The sequence below is a fragment of the Neophocaena asiaeorientalis genome, unplaced genomic scaffold (assembly GCF_003031525.2).
Source record: "Neophocaena asiaeorientalis asiaeorientalis breed wild unplaced genomic scaffold, Neophocaena_asiaeorientalis_V1.1 scaffold22, whole genome shotgun sequence".
NCBI classification, from domain to species: Eukaryota; Metazoa; Chordata; class Mammalia; order Artiodactyla; family Phocoenidae; genus Neophocaena; species Neophocaena asiaeorientalis.
The window spans coordinates 312900-324747 of NW_020174422.1; the positions used below are offsets into that span (position 1 = coordinate 312900).

General features: G+C 42.8%; 1 protein-coding gene across 1 annotated transcript in view; it reads left to right on the plus strand.

Moving 5' to 3' along the window:
* Window positions 1-339, plus strand: part of PDIA5 (protein disulfide isomerase family A member 5) — a 93137-nt gene extending 92798 nt beyond the window's left edge. The window contains exon 17 of the mRNA XM_024756500.1: window positions 111-339. Within this exon, the coding sequence (XP_024612268.1) occupies window positions 111-191 (81 nt within the window). The 3' untranslated portion in view covers window positions 192-339. The remainder of the gene's footprint in view (window positions 1-110) is intronic.
* The last annotated feature ends 11509 nt before the right edge of the window (window positions 340-11848 follow it).

Genomic DNA, 11848 nt, shown 5'->3' on the forward strand with positions numbered 1-11848 from the left:
CGAGGAGTGAGCACGCCGCAGTGTCGGTCAGGAAAGGGGAGTGAGGAGGCGGGGGGCACACATCCGCATCAGGTTAAAGTTCCTTTTGTTTCTCTTTCCCTCTGCTACAGGAGTTGGGATTTACTAGTTTTATTCGAACACTCCGGGAGGGAGACCATGAGAGACTAGGAAAGAAGAAGGAGGAGTTGTAATTTCTGCCTCAGAGAAAGCTTTTCCATTACACTGTGAAGGATACCTGTTTTGCTGTTGTTTCTGAATTTCAACGTGTTCTGAAGATGAAGTTTTTTATAGCCGCTTACGGCCGTTTTGTACAATTTTGAAATAAAATTAAACCAGTTGTTTGGTGGTGTGGGTTATTTCCAGGGAGCCTGTTCTAACAGATAGATACCCGTGTTCTCCCTCCTTCCACGTCCTCTCCTGGGAGGTGGAGAGCCCCACGCCAGCCCAGAAGGGACTGGGGGGCAGAGGGATGAGGAGGGAGGCATGGGCTACGGGCCCCTGTCAGCCACTGGAGAGCAGGACAGCGGAATCAGACCACAAAATATCCTGTTGGAAAATGACTGATTTTGAGGGGAAACACGTTAAGATGATCAGGGAAAATGGGATTGTGAAGCTGACGGGAACCATTAGCTTTTTCTGGATCATTGCGGTTTCAGTTTTGGCGTTTTCCTGGAATGCATTTACATATTTCTCTTTCTTCGGCTATTTCTGTCTTCTCTTGCTCTCTCCATTCCCTCCCAGCTCTCCCTTTAAAGAAAAGTAAGTCTCCACTTAGGGATGAGTGCAGCTGTCAAGCCCAGGCTGGAAGGGGCATCTCAGGTGGACTGGGGGAGGGGCCTTTGTGCAGCTGCTTGCGCGGCACTGGCTGGAAGGGACGTGTGTGGGACGTGGTGGCCTCTTCTCCGTGTGCAGATGCCGGTCTGTAAACCAGCTCCCCTCGCCCCGCCACAGGAACCTCCACATCTTCGCACTGCATTCTCATGGATAGGCGCCACCGAGGCCTCGCTCTGTCTCTGCCACGTCTCTCTCCTGACTCTTTCCCACTAGGTCTGCTTTCTGCATCCCTGCATGACTAACACCGGGCCTGTGCCCAGTGATGCTGCCAGAGCCGTGGTCCTCCTCCATAGGGAGAAGAAGGGAGTAGAACAGCTTCACTCCCCTGTCTTGACTTCGTGGTAAGCGGCAGTCCTAGCCTTGGGCTCCTCGGGGAAGTTCAGAGGTGGCATTGCCAGAGCTGCAACACTGGGCAGCACACTTTGGTGGCCTTACAGGGGAGTTGGCCTGTGGGCACAGCCCTATTTCCTGGACCGGCCCGTCCCTTGCAGCCCCTGCCTTCTTTCTGATGTGTCCCCCAGGTGGGGGGTGAGAGCCGCAGAGTTCCCCATGGCGCCCTTGATGGAGTGCCACTGCACACAGCGCTGTTAAGTGAGATCAAAGGTTTTGAAAGCCCGTGTCCCAGCTTCCCTAAGGTCAGCCTTTTCTTTTCCCTAAGCACCCACTTTTTTAAGTGGCCCCTGGTCTCCCCCCAGGTTCATGGGTATGAAAGGAGCACACGTTTAAATGTCACATTTACTGAGCTCAGCTGGTGCCGTACGCTGTCAGAGCCATTTGATCCTGACGCTGAGTATCACGTACCCTCTCCTGCAAGGGGCTCATGAGGGAGTGTGTGTGCACGTGGGCACACTTAGTGGGCACTTGGAGTATTTCTGGAGGAACATATTTGTGCCTCCAAACACGTTGCTGTTTTTTAACTGCATCTTTAATACCTGACAAAATCCACTTCGGGCAGAGGACCATGGGCTCTCACATTCAAGGCACAGGGCTTTCTTTCCATCTGTTCCATAGCCTGGGTTGGCTTCTCTGTGAGGACTTGAAAGCATCAGGAAATGGCATCCTTTTCACTGTTGATATGCAGAACTTGTTAATTATGGGACCTTTGTCGGAAGGGCTAGTGTTTACCATTACTTTGGGCATGACCTGAGCAAGTTCTTCCCAGCTCTGGGCAGCTGCCTCTGCAGACAGAGCTCCCCTCCTCCACTCCCCCCGACCCCCACCCCTCAACCCTGTGCCCCAATTCTGGAGCTCTGCAGATTGGTTAGATCATGGCCCTTGGTTAGTTCCATTCCCGGTGACCTCGCTTGGTTCATTTGGGGCTCACTGATCTTCAGTGCAGACCCCGCCCTAGCCCTCACTCGAGGACCTGCCATTATCCCCTCGGTTCCCCTAGATCTTACCTCTGCAGGCTGATTTCTCTGCAAGAAGCAAGTGTAGAGTTAGGAGAGAACTGATTCCCAGTCTTCGTTCTGGTGGCTTTGGCATAACCTCAGTTTCCCCACTTTGGGTCGTTGCTTCTGTTTCCATTCCCCATGGGTCTCCCTTACTCTGCGTCCCGCATGCCTCTCGCCCACCAGTGATTCCCCATCACCACTAACCAGAGCTCCCGGAGCTGGCCCCCCAGCCCTTCTCCTCTTCCCCACATGGTGCCCTCCCTTTCTAGAGACGTTTGGTTCCAGAAGCTGCTCTGTGCCAGGCACAGAAAGGTGATGCTCTGGGTTCAGGAACTGATTTGCTCCACCAGTGTAAAAAGATGTGGAATCGCATCTGGAAAGCACTGGGCCCTCTTATGTATCAGAGGTGAAGCTTGTGGCTCACGTGACTTGCCCAAATCACACAGAATGGAGGAGGGGCCAGTCCTGTTCCCAGTTAGAGTGACTGGGCATTGCTGGTCACAACTGAGCTCCCTGCCGGTATGCTCTTACTGTTTACCATTACTGTATTATGTTAAGCCTGGAAAGATGAAACTGATATCCTTGGGCTACATGTGAAAATCAAATTACTGTTACGAGCCCACCAAATATACGCCTCCCTCCAAATCCTTTATCTTAGGCCTAGAATATCCAGCACAGTGGCCATTAGCCACAGGTGGTTATTAAGTATTTGAAATGTAGCTGCTGCCACTGAGGAGTGTGTGTGTGTGTGTGTGCGCGCGCGTGTGTGCCTTTTTGTGTTGTAAAACACACATAACATAAAATTTACCATTTTCAAGTGTATACAGTTCAGTGGCACTAAGTACGTTCATATTATTATACAACCATCATTAATATCCACCTCCAGGACTTCTTCGTCATCCCAAATTGAAACTCTGTATGCATTAAACAACAACTCCCCGTACCCCCGTCCTCCCTGCCTCTGGTAACCACCATTCTACTTGCTGTCTCTATAAATTTGCCTATCCTAGGTGCCTCATATAAGTGAAAGCATGTATTTACCCTTTTGTGTCTGGTTTATTTCACTTAGCATGATGAACAAGGTTCACGTTATAGCATGTGTCAGAATTTCCTTCCTTTTAAGACTGAATAATATTCCATTCGGATACACCACATTTTGTTTATCCTTTCATCCGTCAGTGGACATTTGGGCTGTTTTTGCCTTTTGGCTATTGTGAATAATGCAGCTGTGAACAAAATTGTGCAAATCATCTGTTCGAGTCCCTGCTTTCAATTCTTTTGAAAGTGGAATTGCTGGATCATATGATAATTCTATGTCTAGTTTTTTGAGGAATCATAATACTGGCTGCACCATTTTACATTCCTACCAGTAATGCACATGGGTTCTGATTTCTCTACATCCTTGCCAAAAGTTGTTTTCTGGGTGTGTGTGTGTGTTTTAATAATAGCCATCCTAATGGATGTGAAGTGGTATCTCATTGTGGTTTTGATTTGCATTTCCTTAATGATTAATGATGAGCATATTTTCATGTGCTTTTTAGCCATATGTATATCTCCTTTGGAGAAATGTGTATTCAAGTCCTTTGTCCATTTTTGAAATGGATTGTGTGGTTCTTTTGTTGTTGTTATTGGTCCCATGTAGGAGTTCTTTATGCGTTCTGGATATCAATCCCTTATCCGATATATGATATGCAAATATTTCCTTCCATTCTGTGGGTTGTCTTTTCACTTCCTTGATAGTGTCTTTTGACGCACAAAAGTTTTTAATTTTGATGAACTCTGATATTTCTATTTTTTTCTTTTGTCTCCCGTGCTTTGGGTGTGATTTCTAACAAATCATTGCTAAATCCAATGTTGGAAGTTTTTCTCCTATGTTTTCTTCTAAGAGTTTTATAGTTTTAGGTCTTACATTTAGGGCTGTGATCCAGTTTGAGTTAAGTATAAGGTAAGGGTTCAGCTTCATTGTTTTGCATGTGGATATCCAGTTTCCCCAACACCAATTGTAGAAAAGACTGTCTTTTCTTCATTGAACAGTCTTGGCACGCTAGTCAAAAATCATCAAGCTCAGTTCCCAAAGATTTTCTTCTGTTTTTTTCCTAAAGTTTTACATTTAAATATATCCGTTTTGAATTAATTTTTATATAAGATGTGAGACTCAAGTCAGGGTTCATATTTTGACCTGTCAATGTCCAATAGCTCCAGACCATTTGTTGAAGACTGTCTTTCCTCCACTGCATTGCTTTTATATTTTTGTCAAAAATCAGTTGGCTGTACTTACAGAGGTCTATTTTGGGGTTCTCTGTTCTATTCCATTGATCTATATCTATCCCTCCACCAACACCATACAATCTTAATTACTTGTATCTATATAGTAAGCCTTGAAATCAAGTAGACTGATTTCTCCCACTACCTTTCTTTTTCAGAATTGTTTTAGCTATTGGAGTTCCTTTGCCTTTCCACATAAATTTTAGAATACTCTTATCTATATATGAATTTTTCCTGGGATTTTAATATCCTTTCAAATGATTCAGAAAAAAATATATATGTGCAAACACACACATAGATAAGGCTAAAGAGACAAAATGTAAATAACTGGTGAATCTAGGTAAAGGGCATATGTGACTTTTTACATGGGAAATTACATCAAAATAAAAAGTGCTTCTCCCCAAACCCCCACACCCCCCCAAAAATTACACATGCCCTAAAAAGAGCATGCCCTAAATATATAAACTAAGTGACCCAATTTAGCAAAGTGGGCCTGACTTTTAACTCTCTAGGCAACCCTGCTTCCTGTCTGGCCAGGACTCAGAGTTCCTCTGTGCCCACACAGAGGGGTGCAGAAATGGGCTGATAATCTAGGTAATGTGCTTACCAGAAGCTGTCACCTCAGTGAGATCACAGGCTGACCTCGGGGGTCCACAGCACCAGCGGGAATGAGGTGGTGCCCCAGCCAGGTCTAGAGAAGGAAGGAAGTGCATGAGCTCAGGCTTTAGAAACAGACAGCAACAGAATACCCCAGAAGCAGGAGGACCCTGTGACCCTCAGCAGCCACCATGCCAGGTGCAGCCTTGAGCAGCAGGGGGCGCTAGGATCTGCAGGGCCTGGTGTGAATCTAGGTCCCTCTGTCTGTCAGTGTCACTTTGTCCACACCTCGTGGAGAAGAGGGGCTTTGAAAGACTGGACCTTTACCTAGGGAGCCATCCTAGAGTTACCTAAAGAGAACTTTCAGTTTATTGGATCAGACTAAGGTAACCACTTCTACTAAATCAATTAATAGGAAAATACACACACACACACACACACACACACATACACACACACTTTTCTCTGTATAAATAGGCAGAGTGTAAATATACATCTTCTACATTCCTGATAAAATGTGATGGCCAGTCCTGAACATAAGAGTCCAGGTGAGACCTGGCCAGCACAAGGGGGAGAGGACCATGAATCACTCATTCCAGATCTTATAGGCTATATCTCCATTAATGTAGTCTAAGATTACAGGCTCACTGTCAGCAAAAACCATCAAAACTTTTTCACACTGCTCACAGAAAAGACCAATCCTTGATAATTAATTTTCATTGAATATTTTTCTTTACTTATTTTCAAGGTAATATATGTTATAAGAAACTTTGAAAAATGCAGAAAAGCATGCAAAAGAAAATTTAAATCATTCTTAGCCCTGCTACTCATCAATTACTATTGATTAGCGTATCATCTTCCAATTTTTAAAAATCACACACAAATAAAATCTCTTAGTATTTTATAACTTAAAAAATTTACAAAATGTATAAACACTCTCCCGTATCATTTCCTGTCATTATCCTTTCTCCACATAATTTTTAAGACCATACAGCAGAGTTTCTCAACTATTTCTGGGCCCTATTGACATTTTGGAACAGATAATTCTTTGTTGTGGGGAACTTTTCTACACACTATAGAATTTTTAGCAGTATCTCTGGTCTCTACCCGCTAAATGCCAGCAGCATCTCCCCTTCCCCACAGGTTGTGACAACCAAAAATATCTCCAGACTTTGCCAAATGTCCCATGGGAGCAAAATTATCCCCAGCTGAGAATCACTGCTTTATAGTACTTTATCCTATGTAAATACTATCCTTTACTTATAAATTCATACCATTAGATATATATGTTATATATAGTTATTCTCTATCATAAATAATGCTGGGATGGCCAGCTCTGGTTTTGTTATTTTATGCATCTTACACATTTTCAAAAGTGGCTTTCTGGGTCAAAGAATATACTTGTTTTTAAGGCCTGTTTTTTTAAGGCCAATGATATATATTGTCAATTTTCCTTCATCAGTGTACCTATTTATACTCTTACCAAGAGTTTATGAAGTAACCTGTTTTCCTAACCCTTGCTAGCTCTGGGATGTATATTTTTGTAAAGATCTTGGCACATTTTATTTTTGATATACAGTTGACCCTTTGACAACACGGATTTGAACTTTGCACGTCCACTTATATCTGGATTTTTTTCAGTAGTAAATACTATAATACTACACAATTGATCCACGGTTCCTTGAATCCATGGCTACAGAACCATGGATACAGAGGATTGGAGAATGTGGGGGGCCAATTCTACGTTACACGCTATTTTCAACCATGCAAAAGATCGGTGCCCCTAACCCCCAAGTAATTATAAAACACAGTTATTCTAGTTACCTTTTATCTTGAAAATTCTTTGTTTTAGCCTGCCAGGATGTTTTAGATTGGGTTTCTGTCTCTGACAAGTTTTCCGTCTTTAACTTCATGTCCCTTGCAAATTTAATGAGAATTAAAACATTGCAAAAGATAGAGTGTAACCTAGACTCCTGTATCAGGCCAATAGAAATTTCCTGTCAGTCTACTAGTTCAGCTTCCCTAGGCACAGTCATTCCACAAGTTCCTCACTTGTCCCAGCATCTAACTCATATTTTCCAGCCTTTCCTAAAAGATACAGTGGAAGATATTGTCAGATGTTTTGTTGAGGTCTGGATATACTGTGTCTACCACATTCCTCTGATGAACCAATCTAATAACCCTGTGAAAAAATAATAATCCTTTACCTGTGCACAGCCCCTTACAGTTGGGAATCATTTCTAGGACCCTTTCATACAATGCTCACACAACTCCATGATGTTGCGATGAGGAGGCCAAGGCTCTGGGAGTTTAGGTAACTCATGAAAGTTGACAGAGGTGGTAAGTAGCGGAGCTCAGATGCAATGCAGTTTTCCTTCCTTACTTCCAAGACCAACAAAACTTTCTGTTGGTGATGCTTGCTTCTAGTAATTATTGCTTCCTTTCCAAGCCCCACTAGTCAGTATTGAGCTACCCAGCATAATGCCAGCTCAGTAAGTCTTCCCTTTCCTGGCCTATGACTTAGACATGTCTCACATTCTTTCAGGACCCTGAGGGGAGATTTGTCTGGGTCAAAAAAATCTGAAATTATTGAGAGCATGCAAGTGCTTTTCTTCAAACTGTTAACCAGTGTTGATTTTTTACAGTTTTTAAAATTCTATATATCTTCTCTATAAAACTAAATAAACTAATACCTAAATACATATTAAATATATATTATATATTTCTATTATATATAAAATATGTATTTAGTTATTAACTTAGTGTATATATATCTACATCTACATGTGTATCTTTCTCTATATATATAGAGAGAGAGAATATAAATGGAGAGAGAGGAGAGAGAAACTGTCTCACCTTATTGCCCTCCAGTTTCATGCCCCAGAAATAACTTCTGTTAAGTGTCGTGTGTATCCTGCCAAGCATTTTGTCTGATTTTTTTAATATATATTTATTTGGCTGTGCCGGGTCTTTGTTGCGGCACGTGGGATTTTTGGTGCCGAATACAGGATTTTTAGTTGCGGCATGCAGGACCTTTAGTTGCAGCATGAAGGATCTAGTTCCCTGACCAAGGATGGAATCCGGGTCCCCTGCCTTGGGAGCGTGGAGTCTTAACCACTGGGCCACCGGGAAAGTCCCTGTAGTGTGCTTTTTATGTGTGTGTATGTATGTGTGTACATGTATATGTGTATGTGTATATAGATATATAGATTCAGAAAATTCTTTTCTACTCCAAGATCATATATATATATATATATATTTACTGGTACTTTTCTGGTATCTAAAAATATACCTCTAATTTATTTTGTTATAAGGAGTGAGGTAGGAATCCAGCGTTTTGTTTTTCAAAATAGCTAACCACTTGCCCCATCATCATTTTGATTAATTTACCTTTTCCCCACTGAAATGCCACTTTTATCATATGGTAAATTTCAAAATGTGTTCAGATGCCTTACTTTTCTGCCCTGTTCCACTAATCTATCTATTCCTATTTTATTTTATTTTTAAACCCCATTTTAATTACTTACTTTTTAAATAGAATTTTCTTAGCTGTTTTGGCTTTTTTTTTTCTTTTCAGTTAAAATTTCTATCTTGGATCTCAGTTCTTTCTAACCAAAGAGCATCCTATTTTATTCAGTGATCATGTTCTTTGACAGAGTAAACAGAAATAAAAAGTTGTGGAGTTTCACTTTCTTTTCTCATCCATCAAAATTATGCAGTTGGCTCCAAACAGTGAGCCCAGATGTCCCTCCCTGAACCTCTTACTCTAGACTTAATTAAAACAGCCCTTTCTGTTGTCATAGCTTTTTTTTTTTTTAACATCTTTATTGGAATATAATTGCTTTACAATGGTGTGTTAGTTTCTGCTTTATAACAAAGTGAATCAGCTGTACATATACGTATATCCCCATATCTCCTCCATGTTGCGTCTCCCTCCCTCCCACCCTCCCTATCCCACCCCTCTAGGTGGTCACAAAGCACGGAGCTGATCTCCCTGTGCCATGCGGCTGCTTCCCACTAGCTATCTAACTTACGTTTGGTAGTGTATATACGTCCATGCCTCTCTCGCACTTTGTCATAGCTTTTTGTTGCGAGCCTCAGTAGCTAGGCTTTCCAGGAACTCTCCTCAAGGCCTCTTACTGGTGCCCTCCTTGCTCCCTACGCTTTGTGATCTGTGCTCCTCCGCCACTGGATTCTTTTATGTAGATCCTCCTTTTCACTGAACCACTTCCAGCAATAAAGTCGCAGTCCCTGTGAGAATGTCCTCATCCTCTTGGCCCACATCTCTGACTCTGAGTATTTAGCTGAGAGGGAGGGCATCCTTTCTATGACAGTTAGCTTCACAGCCTGAGCTGAGAGTGGTGCCCCACAGACCCCAGATACCCTCCTATGTCAAGCCCTAAGTACCTCATGATGAGGAAGAGGAAGGAACAGGTGACATCAGCATGTTGTCACTGGAAACTGGTAACCCCAGGGGCTGAGTTCCCTGCAGTCACCAGTATTGTCTGCTACTTTGCTCCTTGGGAGCAGGAGAGATCACATTCCTGCCCATCTTTTTCCAGGTGCAACGGTTCTCAATCCTGGCTCCGTGATTAACCACCTGGGGAACTTGACAAGCTATCAGAGCCAGCGCCCCGCCCCCAAAAGAACTGAACCTGAGTGTCTGGGGATGGGGTCCTGGCACTGATATGTTTCAAAAGATCTCCAGGTTGTTCTGAACTGCAGCCGGAGTTCAGAAACAGTGGGCTGAGTACGGCAGGCTTCACCAGAGTGCGGTGCTTACTTGTATATATGGAACCAAGGCTGGGAAAATGGAAAAATGAAGGGAAAGACGTTTTTCCAACAACATTATCCTCCGAAAGGTTGGTAATTTTGCATTATGATTAAGTAATTAAGTTGCTTTTCATCTATTGCTACCTTTAACTCTCCTGAAAATTGTTTCTAAAAATCATTCGCTAGGGAGCTGTATATGTAAATCCATCCACATTATCGTTGCAATACAGGATCTATGCAGCTGAAATAATCTTGGCTCTAATACTCAAAAGGCAGCAAAGTAAGTGACAGTAATAATACCCCCCTCTACTTTTCCAGACCACAGAATAAGCAGCACGTGTGGAACATGGCATTTCAAACGCTGCCACATCACTGGGTGTTCTGCGTGGCATCCAGGGTGGGAGCGTGCTGAGCAAATGTCTCCTCTTACAGGACGTTAGAACCTCAGCAGACACAGACTTTAATTCCTTCATCATCTGACTGCTTTAAAACCTTCCACTTTCTGCAGCGTGGAAACAAATTGGTCTGGGTTTCAAAATTCTTCTGTCAAGAAATAAACGAACCCGTGAAGGCATAGAGGGGCTTATCTGAGTGCAAGCAGACCCTGGGTTTTCAGAAGACTTTGACATGTTAAAAAAAAAAAAAAAAAAAAAAGAGGTGTCTGAAGAAGGTAAATTGCTGATAGCAATAGCTCAGAGAATGAACTGGAGTAAACCAAGCTCCATCAGCCAGGGTGATACATGAGGTGGCGGTAGAATCTGGGCACATAACTTTTGCTATATGTGTATTCAACCCATCCTCTTGTTTCCAGCATCACTTTCAGATGTACTTGGGGCTCCAAATCCTTTTTGCCACGCCCCTGCAGCTAGTGGGATCTTTGTTCCCTAACCAGGGATCGAACCCGGGCCATGGCAGTGAAAGTGCCGTGTCCTAACCACTGGACTTCCAGGGAATTCCTGACCCAAATCTTAAACCTGCCCAGAATTATGTAACGTGAATCTGCTTCTGGGCTTTTCCACTGTCAGATTGGGCTTCTGATCTGCTGAACCAGTGACCACCCATCAGTATGGTGGAGTCTAAGGACTGACACTCAACATCATTCTCCCTTTAAGAGTTATGTCTGCCAGCCCCCATCGCAGAGAGCACTGTCAGCCACAGATTTGCGATTTGTGAGCACTGATGCCTATTCTATTTAGGGGCCCTCTTTAAGAAAAAGAATACAAAATTTGGGATAAAGGCAGACATTTATTTAGAATGGAAAGGAGAGGGACTTCCCTGGCGGTCCAGTGGTTGAGACTTCGCCTTCCAATGCAGGGGGTGCATGTTCGATCCTTGGTCGGGGAGCTAAGATCCCACATGCCTCATGGGCCAAAAACCAAAACACAAAGCAGAAGCAATATTATAACACATTCAATAAAGACTTTAAAAATGGTCCACGTCAAAAAATCTTTTTAAAACAAAGGATAAAAAGGAGAAATTTCAAGTTAAACACTTAAGCGGAAATCCACTACAAACAACACAAAATCCAGAAAAAATATATTGTATTTTTAATATTTTTTAAATTTGTTTCTTTAGATGTCTGCTCAGTTATCATCTCCTTGGGCGCCCCTCCTTCTCTCACCACCCCATACAAAGGAGCCAACACCCTTTACATTGTTCTCCATCCCCTCGCTCTGCTTTCTTTTTCTCTAGCACCTGTCCCTCAGGATGTCATATCTCTTCTTATTTGTTTGCTTATTGTCTTTCTTCCTCACTAGAAAGTAAGCTGTATGAAAGTGAAGGCATTTTCCGTCTCCTTCTCTATATTTCCCAACACCCAGAACTTACTAAGTGCTCGATGATTGTTTGTTGAGGAAATGTTGAAAATTTTTACACAAAATTCAATATTTTATAAAATATATGTAGAGTATGATCCAGCTTTTGTAACAATATGCATAGGAATAAAGACCAGAAATAAACAGATCAAAATGTTAAAAGTGATTATC